We start from the raw sequence: 20,663 nt of genomic DNA on the forward strand, positions 1-20,663 counted from the left end.
TATATATATATATATATATATATATATATATATATATATATATATATATATATATATATATTAGTTTTTAGTGCATCAGATGTTGTAATTCTCCGTTTTTGAAGTTCAAGTTTAGATTCCCTTATTAATGAAGGACTAATCTAACTTTTCCTCCTACGAAAATAAAAGTACACATTGACCACCTCCACCTTAGTGTACAGGTATGTTTTTAAGGAGACAGCTTTATTTGTCCCCTACCAGTTCCACTGGAGGAAGTATAGGTTTGTATAGGTTTGCTCTCCGTCTGTCTGTCTGTCCAGCCAATCCTGTGGTTTTCTAGACCTTTCCCCCTTACTCTTTAACATATTGAACAGAAACTTGGTACATGGCTTTGTTATGATAAGTTACAGAGCAAGTTTGAGTTTCAGGCATTTCGCCAATTTTTCATGCAATTATGCCCTTTTTGTACTTGAAAATATCACACATTATACATTGGGCAGTTTTCCACACTTTTCCCCCATACCCTTTAACATATTTAAATGAAGTTTGGTACATGGTTTTATTATAAGTTACAGAACAAGTTAGAGTTTCGGGGTGTTTCACCAATGTTTAACGGAGTTACGTCCTTTTTGCACTTAAAAAATATTACATATTATACATGGGTCATTTTCCAGACTTTTTCCCATACTCGTTAACATATTCAACTGAAACTTGGTATATGGCTTTATTATGATAAGTTACAGAATAAGTTTGAGTTTGTGGTGTTTGGCTAATTTTTCAGGGAGTTATGACCTTTTTTGGACTTTTAAAATATCACGTATTATACATGGGTCAGTTTTCCAGACTTTTTCCCCTTATGCTTTAACATATTGATTGCATACCTAAAACAATTTGTCCTACTGTATATGGCTCACAATTGCTGAGTGTTTGGAACAAGAACATTCATTGGGACCTGTAGGGGACATGTATTACAAAACAATTCTGTGCTTGCTTGTTTAATATTAAATTCCACATTAAAGAGTGTGGCAAATCTCTCCCTGGCTTCGCTACTGACTGCAAACTGCTTACAGCACATTTTGATTTGACCTGCTCCTTGGCATGAATGTCTGACCTTTGTTTTGCTTTTGTTCTCTTATACTGGCCTGTGCACATGCTTGCTCTCGAAGAAGATGCCAGCTCTGGCCACGAAATGTACATTGGTGAGATGATGCATTGCCACAGATGCGTGCATGCGCTTCGCTTCTCGTAGGCACGTCCGCCATGGGCCGGACAATCGGACAAGATGTTAGGCCTGTACGGAGATCTATTTCTTAGGTGTGCACAAAAGTGAGAGTTAGAGTGTAAATTGAGAAAAGGATAAAAATACATATGTGTGTATGTGGGTGTGTGTGTGTGTATGTGTGTGTCCGCATTTATATATATATTCTTTTTTAAAATGTTTTTCTCTGCAACCGCTTGTCCGATCGATGCAAAACTTTAAACACAAAACACCCTTTCTGCAGGGTCTCCCAACACCGACCTCAGTGAATTGAAGGCAGAACCTATTGCCAGCAAGTTCGGAACATTTATGCTGATCATTTCCACCTGATGAATGTGCAGTTAGCTGATAATTATCAGTTAACACAAAAAAAAATTAACAAAAAATTAACAAAATCTCACATGAAGCATTTCCTGAAGTCTGTTTGGAATGATTTTTGCACTTCCCCAGCTGCTCTTCGGCGAAGCTTCTTGATGGGTAAACGAAGCACGAAAGCTTGCAAGACGTCGCCGGAGTCCAAGTGCAGGGACAAGGCTGAGACACCCATCCCTGGCCCTTACGAAGAGGTGGTTCAGTACAGACGCCAGCCGCATGAGACATTCCGTCTGGTCGTCGTTGTAGGTACGTTCCCCTGTCGATGACTCTCTCTGTACCCATGGACACGACTCTTCCAGCAAGTTAACACAAAACACCCTTTCCGCAGGGTCTCCCAACACCGACCTCAGTGAATTGAAGGCAGAACTTATTGCCAGCAATCCAAGACATTTTGCAACCATCATTCCAAGCAAGTACTTATCATCCATTTTATACAATGGCCATTATAAATAACTTTTGTTTGATTATTGTTGGTGGTGTAACTATAATCGGTTTAAACGTGAATAATTGTAACGTTTAAATGATCACATATCAGTTGCTAACATGTTCGCATTATGTGCGTTTGTAATGAGGAATGGCTTTTGATAAATCATTGGATGCCATATCTAATAATGCTTCCTTTGTGGTTTCAGCTACCACCAGGTCACGAAAAAACTACGAGAAAGACGGAGTGGATTTTCACTTTGTCTCACGCAATTCCTTTGACATAGGCCTACAAAACTACAAGTAAGACAAAGGTTCCTCCAAAAAAATTGCGGTCATTGTTTGAGCATCACCTGTACTTTTTATTGTAAAATAAAACAAGGGAAATCCGACCATCCGACACTCCTTCCCGCTGTTAAGAGAATTCCAAGATGGCACCCTGGACCTATGCGCCTAATTTTAGCCCATTACCCCCATGCTTATTAGTCTCGCCCCAAAGGGATGTGAAACTATTGTAATGTGTGTGTGTGTGTGTGTGGGTGTGTGTGTGTATGTGTGTGCCCGCATTTATATATATTTTCTCTTTTGAAATGTTTTTCCCTGCAACCGCTTGTCCGATCGATGCAAAACTTTAAACATTGGAGGGTCTCCCATGGAGAATATTATATTGCTAACTCTGACATCATCGATCACATTGTATGGCAGCCATATAGTATTAAAGGAAAACATTTGGACATCATTTTCTCCAAAACCGCTCAACGGAAAAATTTGAAACTTCGCATATGTCATCAACTCTCCATGGGGTTTATAAGGTGATAACAATGACATCAGCGGTGAAGTGATATTGCAGTCATAATTAGTTGAATTGAAATTCTTATCTGAAAAATCTGAAACTTCATATATCTGATCTATGACCCGATGTCAATCTATTAATTATGTATAATTGGACCATGACTACATCTATTAATTATGTATAATTAGACCATGACTACATCTATTAATTATGTATAATTGGACCATGACTACATCTATTAATTATGTATAATTAGACCATGACTACATCTATTAATTATGTATAATTGGACCATGACTACATCTATTAATTATGTATAATTGGACCATGACTACATCTATTAATTATGTATAATTGGACCACGACTACATCTATTAATTATGTACAATTGGACCACGACTACATCTATTAATTATGTATAATTGGACCATGACTACATCTATTAATTATGTATAATTGGACCATGACTACATCTATTAATTATGTATAATTAGACCATAACTAAATCTATTAATTATGTATAATTGGACCATGACTACATCTATTAATTATGTATAATTGGACCATGACTACATCTATTAATTACATATAGTTGGACCATGACTACATCTATTAATTATGTATAATTGGACCATGACTACATCTATTAATTATGTATAATTGGACCATGACTAAATCTATTAATTATGTATAATTGGACAATGACTACATCTATTAATTATGTTTAATTGGACCATGATTACATCTATTAATTACGTATCGTTGGACCATGACTACATCTATTAATTACGTATAGTTGGACCATGACTACATCTATTAATTACGTGTAATTGGACCAGGACTAAATCTATTAATTATGTATAATTGGACCATGACTACATCTATTAATTATGTATAATTTGACCATGACTACATCTATTAATTACGTATAATTGGACCATGACTAAATCTATTAATTATGTATAATGGGACCATGACCTCATCTATTAATTATGTATAATGGGACCATGACTACATCTATTAATTACGTATAGTTGGACCATGACTACATCTATTAATTATGTATAATTGGACCATGACTACATCTATTAATTATGTATAATTGGACCACGACTACATCTATTAATTATATATAATTGGACAATGGCTACATCTTTAATTATGTATAATTGGACCATGACTACATCTATTAATTACGTATAGTTGGACCATGACTACATCTATTAATTATGTATAATTGGACCATGACTAAATCTATTAATTATGTATAATTGGACAATGACTACATCTATTAATTATGTTTAATTGGACCATGACTACATCTATTAATTACGTATAGTTGGACCATGACTACATCTATTAATTACGTATAGTTGGACCATGACTACATCTATTAATTACGTATAATTGGACCATGACTAAATCTATTAATTATGTATAATTGGACAATGAGTACATCTAATAAATATGTATAATTTGACCATGACTACATCTATTAATTACGTATAATTGGACCATGACTAAATCTATTAATTATGTATAATGGGACCATGACTACATCTATTAATTATGTATAATGGGACCATGACTACATCTATGAATTACGTATAGTTGGACCATGACTACATCTATTAATTATGTATAATTGGACCATGACTAAATCTATTAATTATGTATAATTGGACAATGACTACATCTATTAATTATGTTTAATTGGACCATGACTACATCTATTAATTACGTATAGTTGGACCATGACTACATCTATTAATTATGTATAATTAGACCATGACTACATCTATTAATTATGTATAATTGGACCATGACTACATCTATTAATTATGTATAATTGGACCATGACTTCATCTATTAATTAGGTATAATTGGACCACGACTACATCTATTAATTATGTATAATTGGACCACGACTACATCTATTAATTATGTATAATTGGACCATGACTACATCTATTAATTATGTATAATTGGACCATGACTACATCTATTAATTATGTATAATTAGACCATGACTAAATCTATTAATTATGTATAATTGGACCATGACTACATCTATTAATTATGTATAATTGGACCATGACTACATCTATTAATTACATATAGTTGGACCATGACTACATCTATTAATTATGTATAATTGGACCATGACTACATCTATTAATTATGTATAATTTTACCATGACTACATCTATTAATTATGTATAATTGGACCATGACTAAATCTATTAATTATGTATAATTGGACAATGACGACATCTATTAATTATGTGTAATTGGACCATGACTACATCTATTAATTACGTATAATTGGACCATGACTAAATCTATTAATTATGTATAATTGGACCATGACTACATCTATTAATTATGTATAATTGGACCACGACTACATCTATTCATTATATATAATTGGACCATGACTACATCTATGAATTATGTATAATTAGACCATGACTACATCTATTAATTACGTATAATTGGACCATGACTACATCTATTAATTATGTATAATTGGACCATGACTACATCTATTAATTATGTATAATTGGACCATGACTACACATATTAATTATGTATAATTGGACCATGACCACATCTATTAATTTTGTATAATTGGACCACGACTACATCTATTAATTATGTATAATTGGACAATGACTACATCAATTAATTATGTATAATTGGACCACGACTACATATATTAATTATGTATAATTAGACCATGACTACATCTATTAATTATGTATAATTGGACCATGACTACATCTATTAATTATGTATAATTAGACCATGACTACATATATTAATTATGTATAATTAGACCATGACTACATCTATTAATTATGTATAATTAGACCATGACTACATCTATTAATTATGTATAATTGGACCATGACTACATCTATTAATTATGTATAATTAGACCATGACTACATCTATTAATTATGTATAATTGGACCATGACAACATCTATTAATTATGTATAATTAGACCATGACTACATCTATTAATTATGTATAATTGGACCATGACTACATCTATTAATTATGTATAATTGGACCACGACTACATCTATTAATTATGTATAATTGGACCATGACTACATCTATTAATCTATCTATAATTCCAGTAATCTGTGTGTGTGTGTGTGTGTCTGTGTGTATGCGACCGCTGTTTCTCGACAACTACCGGTCCGATATACTTGAAACTTGCCAGGTATATTGCTGGGGACCTGAGGATGTGCCTTTTCAAGGTTTCATATTAATCGGACAAGTAGTTACCGAGCTATGTCCAAAAAACGATTCAACCAATCAGAGAGCAGCGAGCTATCACGTGTGCCGAACGTGGCGAACAGACTCTGCCTCGGACGGCACATTTGAGAGCGTATTCATTTATTTCACGTTGGCAAACTATGTTGCCGCTATGTTGGCGTTAAACTATGTTTTAAAACTAATTAAAACTAATTTGCGATTCTTTCGCTTTCCTGCGCGTTTGTGCACGCTATGGCGATTTCTTTACCAAACTCCGCAAGCCGTTCGCTTTGGACCAAACCATTTCATGTAAATAGAGGGGGGGGGGGGGGGGATTGTCACCGTACTCGCAAGCCGTTCGCTTTGGACCAAACCATTTCATGTAAATAGAGGGGGGGGATTGTCACCGTACTCGCAAGCCGTTCCCTTTGGACCAAACCATTTCATGTAAATAGAGGGGGGGGGGATATAATTTTAGATATATATATAGTACGGGCATGCCCTAGTTATGTATAATTGGACCATGACCAGAGCTATTAATTATGTATAATTGGACCATGACTACATCTATTAATTATGTATAATTGGACCATGATGACATCTATTAATTATGTATAATTAGACCATGACAAAATCTATTAAATATGTATAATTAGACCATGACTACATCTATTAATTATGTATAATTGGACCATGACTACATCTATTAATTATGTATAATTAGACCATGACCAAATCTATTAATTATTTATAATTAGACCATGACTACATCTATTAATTATGTATAATTGGACCATGACTACATCTATTAATTATGTATAATTAGACCATGACTACATCTATTAATTACGTATAATTAGACCATGACTACATCTATTAATTATGTATAATTGGACCATGACTACATCTATTAATTATGTATAATTAGACCATGACTACATCTATTAATTACGTATAATTAGACCATGACTCCATCTATTAATTCTGTATAATTAGACCATGACTACATCTATTAATTATGTATAATTGGACCATGACTACATCTATTAATTATGTATAATTGGACCATGACTACATCTATTAATTATGTATAATTGGACCATGACTCCATCTATTAATTACGTATAATTAGACCATGACTACATCTATTAATTACATATAATTAGACCATGACTACATCTATTAATTATGTATAATTGGACCATGACTCCATCTATTAATTATGTATAATTAGACCATGACTACATCTATTAATTATGTATAATTGGACCATGACTGCATCTATTAATTATGTATAATTGGACCATGACTACACCTATTAATTATGTATAATTGGACCATGACTACATCTATTAATTATGTATAATTGGACCATGACTACACCTATTAATTATGTATAATTGGACCATGACTACATCTTTTAATTATGTATAATTGGACCATGACTACATCTATTAATTATGTATAATTGGACCATGACTACACCTATTAATTATGTATAATTGGACCATGACTACATCTATTAATTACGTCTATTAATGACGTATTATTGTCAGGTACCTTTTAACCATTTAGACCCATTTAGACCCCTTTAGACCTTTTAAACCCCTTAGACCCCGCAATACATTTTAGTCCTTTTAAGACCCTGTAGATCCCTTCAGACCTTTACATCCTTTGGACCACTTAGACCCCTTGACACTTTATTCCCTTTTTAGACCCATTAGATAATTTTATACCCTTTAGACCCCATAAGACTCATTAGACACTTTGGACCCCTTTAGACCCTGTAGATCCCATAGACACCATTACACCCATAAGACCCCTTTGGGCCCTAACTACTCTAGGAATATACTCTTTAGACCTTTTAGACTTTTAAGGCCCTTTCGACTTTTTAAGACCCTGTAGATTGTAGACCTTTTAAGACCCTTTAGACTCCATGGCGCTTTTGACTTTTGAACCCCTTTAGACCCCTTCAGACCACATGAGACCCCTTTAGACCCCTTACATCCTTTTGACTGTAACTATTATTGCAACATATTCTTTCAGACCCCTTCAGACACTTTTGGTCTCCTTAGACCTCTTCGGCCTTTACACCCTTTACACTCCTGAGACATATTAGACCCTTTAGACCTGTAGACCTCCAGACTCGTTAGACCCCTTTAAACGCAGAACACACAAACATCTATGGAGTCTTTCTGCAATGTACAGACTATACTTTTTCAGCAAGTAATCTGCAATCTCCACCCACCCAAAGGGTAGGTACTGTGTTATCTTGAAGCTAATTTGCATATTGGGTCACTGAATTGGTTCAACAATGAAAACGTAGACGCATTTTGTTTTTGAGGTCAAAAGGTCAAGGTTGCATAAAATCGCCCAGTTTTCATCTGATCGACTTGATATTTGAACAGGGTTTAAATATTGCATCACTGACATCTATCGGTTGAGGTCAAAAGGTCAAAGGTCAAGGTCACAAAATCATCAATCTTCATCTGATTGACAAGAAATTTGAACAGAATGGGCATGTCGGGTCACTGAATTGGCTCGCCAATCAAAAGCTCGAAGTCTATGGTTGAAGGGCAAGGTCCTTATAACTGATTTTGTGAGTACAGGTCCATGACCATTTGTTTGGCTGTTGATTCGTTCTGCTTCCACATGAGTTTTCATTCCTATGTAAAACAACTTTTCATAACAGTGGACTTTTTGTTGACATGCCTTGCCATATTATGCTCCTAAGGTTGTCATTATTTCCTTTGAAAGCGAAAACCGATTGATATGAAACTAGTTTTTATGCGATACAGAAATGTAACAAAAAATGTTTTGGGGAAAGTAGTTTACTGTGTAATTTCAAACAACTGGAGCTACAGGATGCTGTACATTGGAAATACTAATCTTTGACGATTTAAAAGGAATCCTCACGAACAAATGTGATAATTTGTTGTAACTGATGAGAAAGTTTTGTTTATTAAAACCAACTGTACATGAGGTAAATCATTAATAATCACTTGGTGAGGATACGTGTGCACATATGTGTGTTTGTGGGTTCAGGTTTGTGGATTACAGCGAATTCAAAGGTCACATGTATGGAGTCACCTTTGATGACATCAGAGCAGTCCTCAAGATGGGCAAGGTGTGTGTGCTGGATATCGCCGCACAGGTGAGCTGGATATAATGGATGAAATGTTGAATTAAATTATGAAAATATAACATCTGCAGCCATTATTAATGTGAAACAAGGACCTGGGGTATCTTGACACAAATAACCCTGTGGTTATATCACATTACCAGCTTGTCCCAAAAGGAAACGTTTTGCTATTCGCTGTGGGCACCACAAACCCACGATATTATCCACAACTATATGGGAGGATGATGATTCTCTCTCATCGGCTAATACAGACATAAAGTAAGACAAATGACAGCATGATACGAGTTGGGAAGGCTGTGCTATTTTTGCATCAAATTGTGATTCTAACCTAATGACTGCACACTGGCGCAGAGCCAAACCTAATAGCGTAGTGGTGGCACGTAACCTAATAGCTGAGTGGTGGCACATAACCTAATGGCTGAGGGGTGGCACATAGCCAACCTAATATCGTAGTGGTGGCACATAGCCTAACCTAATATCGTAGTGGTGGCACATAGCCAACCTAATATCGTAGTGGTGGGACATAGCCTAACCTAATATCGTAGTGGTGGCACATAGCCTAACCTAATATCGTAGTGGTGGCACATAGCCAACCTAATATCGTAGTGGTGGCACATAGCCCAACCAAATAGCGTAGTGGTGGCACATAGCCTAACCTAGTATCGTAGTGGTGGCACATAGCCAACCTAATATCGTAGTGGTGGCACATAGCCAACCTAATATCGTAGTGGTGGCACATAGCCTACCTAATATCGTAGTGGTGGCACATAGCCAACCTAATATCGTAGTGGTGGCACATAGCCAACCTAATATCGCAGTAGTGGCACATAGCCAACCTAATATCGTAGTGGTGGCACATAGCCAACCTAATATCGTAGTGGTGGCACATAGCCAACCTAATATCGTCGTGGTGGCACATAGCCTAACCTAATAGCATAGTGGTGGCACATAGCCAACCTAATATCGTAGTGGTGGCACATAGCCAACCTAATATCGTAGTGGTGCCATGTAGCCAACCTAATATCGTAGTGGTGGCACATAGCCAACCTAATATCGTAGTGGTGGCACATAGCCTAACCAAATAGCGTAGTGGTGGCACATAGCCTAACCTAATAGCGTAGTGGTGGCAAATAGACTAATCTAATATCGTAGTGGTGGCACATAGCCTAACCTGATATCGTGGTAGTGGCACATTGTTACGGGGTCCTCCCCTATCCCCTGGTCTCGGTAAACCTCCGAATCCCGAGAGGGTCCCCGGCAGAAAGATATGTTATCCTTGGTTGGAATTAATCAATAATGAAACCACACCAATGGTGATGAACAAACAATAATATATTATAAATCACACAAAAAGAGCCATGCAACAATGGGGCAATCAACCCTCCAATCAAATCTTAAGATGGTAACCTTATCTATTCCGTTAACCCAAACTCACAGCACTCCCCCAATGTCTCTGTACCCCTCCAAGGCTAAGTCGACTCGCTCCAGCAATCGTTGCATCAATGTCCGATCACAATCAATTGAGGCATGGACGATCGAAGCAACCCACAGGTCACGTGGTCCAACATCCCGCACAATAGCGGTGGAATGGGAAACCTTCCAAAGACGCGCTCTGACGTACACGTTTGCGGTTCAATCAGCGAGTCTCCGTATGATCCTCAAAAGCCACTTTCTTGCACAGCCGTCCCCGGCAACCCACCGGGGAATAATGCCCGGTCGACGCGACCAAAAACCTGTTCACTGCAGGTTGCGTGCATGGCGAAGATGGCGGACGGCTTTCACTCGAACCGGAGCGTTGAGGCAAGGATACTCCGGAACCTCAATGAGGATACCCCACTATACAGGCTCCACAGCACTCCGGCGATATCTCCTATCGCACGAACTTCCTTTCAAGGATGCAAGGTTCACTCGCACTGTACGCTCGACCGCTCGGTCCGGAGCCTCAACAAAAACGTCTTTTCACGATCTCCTCCCGCCTCTTCTTCCTTGCTCCCTTTCTCTTCCGGGTCACGATCCGGATTTCCGGCCACATTTTACCAGGAGTGCTTTTAAACCTTTTAACCACAATAACCCTTACTGAGAACCAACAATAATAATAATACCAACAATAATTATGGCCGAATCCGTAACACTTCCCCCCCTCAAGAGAGAAAGTTTGAACAGAGCGAAAACTTTCTTTGTTGGCAAATTCTTGAAACCAACACAAGTAATCAATGTTTCCCCAAAAAAATAAAGCAACAAAACTTTCACACCACCCACAGAATTCCCAAAATTAATTCACTCTGGACAAATCGTCAGCCACGACACCGTCCCTGCCCCTTACATGTTCAATTTCCAAGTTACCCCCGCAAAGCCAAACTCCATCTCACCAACCTCCGACTTCTACCCTTAGTCTCTTTTGAATGAAGGTTAAGGGGCCGATCAAAAATCCAAAGTCAAGTAAATCAACAGCACCTTCTCTGGGAGGCCGAGCCGAGGGCCAGGTTCCATGGTGGTTGGGGGGCGAGGCCTGGATATATTCACTACATGGACGCCATTAGGAACATAGAGTTCACGGTTAGTCTGTGTAGGAAAGTTCACTACATGGATGCCTTTAGGAATGTGGAGTTCACGGTTAATCCGTGTAGGAAAGTTCACTACATGGACACCTTTAGGAACGTGGCGTTCACGGTTAATCCGTGTAGGAATCTTGGCTCGGCTGCTCCGCAGCATTCAGTGCTTCAACTCTTTCTAACTTTCCTAACAATCACGGTTGGACCACTTGTCACAGTAGTCACCTGAATGGCGGTCTCCTTCTCAGCCACTTCTCTGATAAATCCTTCCTTCGGGAGCTATCATAACTCTGGAAGCCTCCATAATAATATCGATTGCGGCCACCACCACTACTACTCCGTGGTCCTCCTCTGTAGCCCCCTCGACCCTGAGGAAATGCCTTCCCTACTGTGATGGTCTGACCCTCCAACTCCTTGCTATTCAGACCCTTTTCTGCCTCTCTGGCATCCTTTGAGTTTTCAAACATGACAAAGCCAAACCCTCTGGACTTTCGTGTCTCCCTGTCTTTTATCAGCAGCACTTCCAAAAGCGGTCCATATTTACTGAAGGCAGACTCCAGAACATCTTCCTTTGTTTTGAAGTTCAGTCCACCTACAAATAACTTGCTAAATTTGTCGCCATCCCTCACTGGTGTGGTGTTATTTTCCCTACTGGGCTTTTCAGCAAACATCGGGTTACCAGAAACGACCGGTCCTGACACCAAATCGGACTCCAAATGGATGACATGAAGTGGAGCACTAACACAGCCACCAATCCCCTGTAAACGAACACAATCCCCAATTGCCGTCTCCTCGGACCATGGCAAGATGCCTTCAAGCATTAAAGATTGATGTGCTCCTGTGTCCCTCAATATCCTAACCGGTCTCCGGTTAGTCGAGGCTCCATCCAGTGACACAACCCCCTCTGAAATAAATGGTTGGTAACCCTTTTGAGGGCGATTTCTCACAATGGCCATCGCATTTGGAGTCGTACTCGTCGAACTCCGCTCCTGATTTTCCTTTCTCAGAGCATAGCAGTTGGACATCAAGTGTCCAGGTTAATGGCAAAAAGTGCAAGTAGGCCCGGAGGAGAACCTCGTGGTCTGCCAAGGCATGGGGGTGGCGGTCTGCCTCGAGCCCCCCGGACGATAGGTCTGTCTTGGAACCGCAGTCTTCTGATTTCTAGAAGTCGTGGTATCAGAGTGGTCCTCATTTTCATCTCGAGGCTGCCCCCATGAATTTTTGTTCTCTGCCCCTGATGTACCATAGCTCCCCTGACTGGGTCTGGGCGAGAAGTTCGGTGTGTGGAACCCCATCCTGTGTGTTAAGGCAAAGTCATCTGCCATGGTTGCTGCCTCATACAACTTTGGTCCTTTCCTTTCCTCCAGATGTACTTTAATGTCCTCGTGGACACACTGTTGGAATTCCTCCACCAGGATCAATTGTCGCAATAGTTCGAAGTCTTTCCCCACTCCTTTTGAATCACACCACATATCAAACATGGTTTCTTTCAATGTGGCAAACTCCACATGGGTCTCAATCTCCCTCCTCCTGGCATTCCGGAATTTTTGTCGGTAAGCTTCCCGGACCAATTCATAGGCTTTGAGAATGTGTTTCTTCAATACCTCATAATCTGCACATTGGTCCATCGGTAAAGCCGAATAAATATCTTGAGCTTTACCCACCAGAACACTTTGCACTAGTATGGACCAGTACTCCTCAGGCCAGTTTAACAGTCGAGCCACTTTCTCAAAGTGTGGAAAAAAAACGTGGCTACCTCCTTTTCATTGAAGGGTGGAACCAGCCTCACATGTCTGCCAACATCCCAGGTGTTCTGGCTAGGTGTCGAACCAGTCAGCAGGGATGGTACCTCTCCCCGTTCTCTCCTTAACTCCAGCACCTTGACTTTAATTTCCTGCTGACACAGCAATTCACGGTCTTTTAACTCCCTGTCGGCTTTTCTCTCCTCTGCTTCGAGCTCCCTTGCAGCTCTCCTTTCCACTGCTTGTTTCTCTTCTCTTCTCTCTTCTGCTTTCCTTTCCTCTGCTTTTAATCTTACCTGGAGTTCTCGTTCCACTCTCCTTTCTTCTGCTTGTTTCTCTTCCCTTCTCTCTTCTGCTTTCCTTTCCTCTGCTTTTAACCTTTCCTGGAGTTCTCGTTCCACTCTCCTTTCTTCTGCTTGTTTCTCTTCCCTTCTCTCTTCTGCTTTCCCTTGCTCTGCTTTTTCCCTTTCCTGGCTCTGTAATTGCATCTCGAGTTTCCGGAGCTCCACATTTTCTTGTTCTTCTGGTAACCAATCCCAGGCTACCTCTTCCCATGTTCCTAATCCCACCATAGATTGTATCACCACGATCTGCATCTCTGCCTTCCTCATATTAGTTCGGACCTCCAAGCTAAGATGTTTGGCCAATTTTCCGAGGTCCGATTTTACTAACGCTCTGAACTGTGCTTCACTCGGGGTCACTGCAAACTTCTCTGCGTCAAACTCCATGGTGACTATTGTTAACACCTGTTAACCTTCACACAAGAAATGTAAATCAAAAAACGTTTTTTTTTTTTTTTTTGGAAAAATTTGGGAATGTTGGAACAAGTTCCAAATTTGGGAATTCTGGGAATGTCAGGGAATTCTTTCCCGGACTAAATCTAGGGAATATTATATCCCGGACGCAGACCCAATTTCGAGCCCACGAGTCAATTGGACGAGCCCCCAATTTCTGTTACGGGGTCCTCCCCTATCCCCTGGTCTCGGTAAACCTCCGAACCCCAAGAGGGTCCCCGGCAGAAAGATATGTTATCCTTGGTTGGAATTAATTAATAATGAAACCACACCAAGGGTGATGAACAAACAATAATATATTATAAATCACACAAAAAGAGCCATAAAACAATGGGGCAATCAACCCTACAATCAAACCTTAAGATGGTAACCTTATCTATTCCTTTAATCCAAACTCACAGCACTCCCCCAATGTCTCTGTACCCTCCAAGGCGAAGTCGACTCGCACCAGCGATCGTTGGATCAATGTCTGATCACAATCAATTGAGGCGTGGACGATCGAAGCAACCCACAGGTCACGTGGTCCAACTCCCCGCACAATAGCGGTGGAATGGGAAACCTCCCAAAGACGCGCTCCGACATACACGTTTGCGGTTCAATCAGCGAGTCTCCGTATGATCCTCAAAAGCCACTTTCTTGCACAGCCGTCCCCGGCAACCCACTGGGGAATAATTCCCGGCCGACGTGACCAAAAACCTGTTCACTGCAGGTTGCGCGCGTGGCTAAGATGGCGGACGGCTTTCACTCGAGCCGGAGCTTTGAGGCAAGGATACTCCGGAACCTCAATGAGGATACCCGACTACACAGGCTCCACAGCACTCCGGTGATATCTCCTATCGCACGAACTTCCTTTCAAGGACGCAAGGTTCACTCGCACTGTACGCTCGACCGCTCGGTCCGGAGCCTCAACAAAAACGTCTTTTCACGATCTCCTCCCGCCTCTTCTTCCTCGCTCCCTTTCTCTTCCGGGTCACGATCCGGATTTCCGGCCACATTTTACCAGGAGCGCTTTTAAACCTTTTAACCACAATAACCCTTACTGAGAACCAACAATAATAATAATACCAACAATAATTAGGGCCGAATCCGTAACACACATAGCCAACCTAATATCGTAGTGGTGGCACATAGCCAACCTAATATCGTAGTGGTGGCACATAGCCAACCTAATATCGTAGTGGTCGCACATAGCCTAACTCAATAGCGCAGTGGTGGCACATAGCCTAACCTAATAGCGTCGTGGTGGCACATAGACTAACCTAATAGCGTAGTGGTGGCGCATAGCCTAACCTAATATCGTCATGGTGGCACATAGCCTAACCTAATATCGTAGTGGTGGCACATAGCCAACATAATATCGTAGTGGTAGCACATAGCCTAACCTAATAGCGTAGTGGTGGCACATAGCCTAACCTGATAGCGTAGTGGAGGCACATAGCCAACCTAATATCGTAGTGGTGGCACATAGCTGAACCTAATATCGTAGTGGTGGCACATAGCCTAACATAATATCGTAGTGGTGGCACATAGCCTAACCTAATAGCGTAGTGGTGGCACATAGCCTAACCTGATACGTAGTGGTGGCACATAGCCAACATAATAGCGTAGTTGTGGCACATTGGCTAACTTAATAGCGTAGTGTTGGCACATAGCCAACATAATATCGTAGTGGTGGCACATAGCCTAACCTAATAGCGTAGTGGTGGCACATAGCCAACATAATATGGTAGTGGTGGCACATAGCCTAACCTAATATCGTAGTGGTGGCACATAGCCAACATAATATCGTAGTGGTGGCACATAGCCTAACCTAATAGCGTAGTGGTGGCACATAGCCTAACCTGATAGCGTAGTGGTGGCACATAGCCAACATAATATCGTAGTGGTGGCACATAGCCAACATAATAGCGTAGTGGTGGCACATAGCCTAACCTAATATCGTAGTGGTGGCACATAGCCTCACCTAATAGCGTAGTTGTGGCACATAGCCAACATAATATCGTAGTGGTGGCACATAGCCTAACCTAATATCGTAGTGGTGGCACATAGCCAACATAATATCGTAGTGGTGGCACATAGCCTAATCTGATAGCGTAGTGGTGGCACATAGCCTAACCTGATAGCGTAGTGGTGGCACATAGCCTAACCTGATAGCGTAGTGGTGGCACATAGCCTAACCTAATAGCGTAGTGGTGGCACATAGCCTAACCTAATATCGTAGTGGTGGCACATAGCCTCACCTAATAGCGTAGTTGTGGCACATAGCCAACATAATATCGTAGTGGTGGCACATAGCCTAACCTAATATCGTAGTGGTGGCACATAGCCAACATAATATCGTAGTGGTGGCACATAGCCTAATCTGATAGCGTAGTGGTGGCACATAGCCTAACCTGATAGCGTAGTGGTGGCACATAGCCTAACCTGATAGCGTAGTGGTGGCACATAGCCTAACCTGATAGCGTAGTGGTGGCACATAGCGTAACCTGATAGCGTAGTGGTGGCACATAGCCTAACCTGATAGCGTAGTGGTGGCACATAGCCAACATAATATCGTAGTGGTGGCACATAGCCTAATCTGATAGCGTAGTGGTGGCACATAGCCAACATAATATCGTAGTGGTGGCACATAGCCAACATAATATCGTAGTGGTGGCACATAGCCAACATAATATCGTCGTGGTGGCACATAGCCAACCTAATAGCGTAGTGGTGGCACATAGCCTAACCTAATATCGTAGTGATGGCACATAGCCTAACCTAATATCGTAGTGGTGGCACATAGCCAACATAATATCGTAGTGGTGGCACATAGCCTAACCTAATAGCGTAGTGGTGGCACATAGCCTAACCTAATAGCGTAGTGGTGGCACATAGCCAACATAATATCGTAGTGGTGGCACATAGCTTAACCTAATATCGTAGTGGTGGCACAGAGCCAACCTAATATCGTAGTGGTGGCACATAGCCAACATAATATCGTAGTGGTCGCACATAGCCAACCTAATAGCGTAGTGGTGGCACAGAGCCAACATAATAGCGTAGTGGTGGCACATAGCCTAACCTAATAGCGTAGTGGTGGCACAGAGCCAACCTAATGGTTTGGTGGTTGAACATATCCTAGTCTAATAGCATATAGTAATGGCAAGTAGGATAACCTAATGGTGACTGAGTGGTGACTGGTTCTGTTTAACAAGGCAATTGATGCTGTGCGCACGGCGGAGTTCAAACCTTTCATCGTGTTTGTGAAAGTTCCCTGCGTCGGGGCTTTGGCAGACTGCGCCGAATCCCGATGGACAAGTTCGGAGTGTTACGGATCTCGCGTCTTTGGGGTAGGTAACCAGATCTTAAAATATCGATGTTGAAGCTGGAGAAGAGAGGTTCAATGTCACGAGGAAAGTAAACTTAAGATGAGAAAAATCAAACATGTATTAAGTAAGGAATGGCAGACAGTGTACACGTGGATGTGTACATTCCGCAATTGTACTTTAATTCTATAAAATGTAAGACAAGAATTTGGAAAATACCACAAACAGTAAACATGTTGATAAGTTGTTGCATGAGATGGCTGTCTCCTAATCGTAGTCTATAAAGGATTACTTAGTTGTTTTAAAAGTGCAAGTGGTGACTTTATAGTTTCATAAAATATCCTGAAATTAATTGATCCTGTTTGCATATCATGACACATTATGTTACAGGTTCAGTATAGTCAGGTTCACTTTGTTAACAAATATAATTTCGTTCAAAATTTTGGGAGATTAGCAAACCTGTATATTTTTGGAATCATCAGAGCATGGAGATTCCGAAAATCAATGTTGGCATTTGCACAGACATCTGCATGGCCGCCATTTTGGATTTTCAAAATGGCCGCCATAAAATACATATTTTGCGCTATCTCGGCTTCTAGTCAACCTAGAAACTTAATTAAATATGCTAATCCTATGTTTTCTGGGTCAAGGAATCCAATAAAGGCCTCAAAATAGTGCTCAGGATTATAGAAAAGCAACAAACAAAGGTAATTGAAAACCATTCTCTTGTAGCGACCCATGGGTCCCCCAAGCGAGACCAGCAACAGAATCTCCTTGCTCCAGCCGGTGACGTAGCCGGCGGGAAAACCACGGCGCCGGGGTGGCCGGTCACGTGACCACCAAAGCGTGCCACGCGTGCGGTTATAATCCTTTGCACCTGTCGGTCACGTGACCACCAAAGCGCGCCTCGCCTGAGAGGCGTGGCTTTCGGTTTCGGTTGTGCTTTCTGGTTTTGATATATATGCAGCCCGATAAACGGGCTTTTCAGAGTTCCCGAGTTGGTTTTTACAATAAACATCTTCTCGGACGACTTTGTGTCTTGCCCGTCACTTCGTCCGCCTCAAGCAAGAGCCCTGCTCTTCCCTGGTGACCCCGAATTTACGACACGCGATGGACACCGCAGTGTCCCTCAAATTGCCCACCTTCTGGGAAGCACATGCCGCCGTCTGGTTCGCGCAGGCGGACTCCCAGTTCGCCCTGCGTAGCATCACGGAGGACGCCACGCGATACCATTACGTGGTCGCCGTGCTTGGCTCCGCGACCGCCGCCCGCTGCCTGAGCTTCCTCCAGAACCCGCCCGCTGACGGCAAGTACGACGCCATCAAGGCACTTCTTCTGGGCGCTTTCGCCCTCTCCCCGGCTGAGCGCGCACTACGCCTGCTCGACCTTCCTGAGCTCGGCGATACGCGCCTGTCCGAACGCATGGACTACATGCTCGCGTTGCTCGGCGAGCACCCCTCGGATTTCCTGTTTCGGGAGCTTTTTCTTCGCCAGCTCCCGGCCCAGGTACGGGTCGCCCTGGCAGGCACGACCATCGTGAACCCCCGCGACCTCGCCAAGGAGGCTGACAAGATCGATTCGGCAAGCCAGCTCGACGGAGCGGCGAGCCAGCTCGTCGGGGTGGCGGCCGGGAGCCCTCCTGCCCACCCGCCCGGCACCCGCGACGCAGTTTCCTTCCCGGAGGCCGCCGGGCCGGCGCGACTGGCAGCGGCGACGCCGCGTCGCCCGGTCCCGACGCGTCGACCGGAGCCCCCGCCGGACCCGGCCTGGTGTTATTTCCACGCCAGGTTCGGGCGGCAGGCCCGATCATGTCGACCCCCGTGCATGTTCGGCAAGTCGGGAAATGGGTGGGCCGGCGTTCCCTACCAGCAATGAACGCCGGCCGTTCCGGAAACCTGCTATTCATCGCGGACCAAGCGTCGGGGCGGCGCTTTCTCTGCGACACCGGCGCCCAGCTGAGCATCATTCCCGCTTCGGCGGAGGACAGGCGGGCCGCCGTTTGCGGCCCCTCCTTAATCGCGGCCAACGGCTCCGCCATCCGCAGCTTCGGCCCACGCACCGTCGCCCTCCGCTTCGGCAGCCAGCTCTTTCACTGGGAGTTCGTGACGGCGGACGTCCCCATGGCTTTGCTCGAGGCCGATTTTCTGTGCGCCCACGGGCTGCTGGTCGACGTGAAACGCCGGCGTCTCGTCAATGCCGAAACTTTCAGCTCCCTGGCATGCGCCTTGAGCCGTTCCGCGCCCACCGAGTTTTCCTGCGTCCTCCCATTGGCAGACGACTTCGCACGTCTCCTCGCGGAGTTCCCGGCCCTCACGCGACCGACGTTTTCGGCCATCGCGGTGCGTCATGGCATCGAGCATCACATCTCCACTACGGGCCCGCCGGTGTACACCCGGGCTCGCCGTCTCGATCCCGCCAAACTCGCCGTCGCCAAGGCCGAGTTCGCCGCGCTGGAGCGCCCCGGCATCGTGCAGCGCTCCGACAGCGCCTGGGCCACGCCGCTGCACATCGTCCCGAAGCCGGGGGGCGGATGGCGGCCATGCGGCGACTACCGCCGCCTTAACGACGCCACTACCCCTGACAGGTACCCCGTCCCGCACATCCAGGATTTTTCCGCCCGGTTGGCGGGGCGGACCATTTTTTCAAAAGTGGACCTGATTCGGGGGTACCACCAGGTGCCCGTCCGCCCGGCCGACATCCCGAAGACGGCCGTTATTACACCTTTTGGCCTCTTTGAATTCCTCCGGATGCCCTTCAGCCTCAAAAACGCGGCACAGGCGTTCCAGCGCCTGATGGACGGCGTGCTGCGCAACTTGCCGTTCCTCTACACCTACCTGGACGACATCCTCGTCCCCAGCACGTCCAGAGCCGAGCACCTCCTCCACCTCCGGACGCTGTTCGGCCGCCTCAGCGAGCACGGATTGATCGTCAACCCGGCCAAATATCACTTTGGTGCGGCGATGATCGACTTTTTGGGCCACCGCATCACCCGGACCGGCGCCGTGCCGCTACCGGCCAAAGTCGAGGC

At 43.1% G+C, this 20,663-nt stretch overlaps 1 protein-coding gene across 2 annotated transcripts in view; it reads left to right on the forward strand.

Annotated features, from left to right (window-relative positions):
- LOC137429428 (MAGUK p55 subfamily member 7-like) overlaps positions 1-20,663 on the forward strand; it is a 117,799-nt gene that overhangs the window by 84,753 nt on the left and 12,383 nt on the right. The window contains exons 13-18 of one of the 2 annotated variants that reach the window (XM_068119377.2): positions 1,146-1,178; positions 1,688-1,858; positions 1,941-2,021; positions 2,245-2,338; positions 9,143-9,251; positions 17,525-17,659. In XM_068119377.2, the coding sequence (XP_067975478.2) occupies positions 1,146-1,178; positions 1,688-1,858; positions 1,941-2,021; positions 2,245-2,338; positions 9,143-9,251; positions 17,525-17,659 (623 nt within the window). The remainder of the gene's footprint in view (positions 1-1,145; positions 1,179-1,687; positions 1,859-1,940; positions 2,022-2,244; positions 2,339-9,142; positions 9,252-17,524; positions 17,660-20,663) is intronic. The other variant, XM_078780338.1, reaches the window with a different exon arrangement.

Source organism: Myxine glutinosa, chromosome 6, assembly GCF_964187855.1.
Source record: "Myxine glutinosa chromosome 6, kmMyxGlut1.1, whole genome shotgun sequence".
Taxonomy (NCBI): Eukaryota; Metazoa; Chordata; class Myxini; order Myxiniformes; family Myxinidae; genus Myxine; species Myxine glutinosa.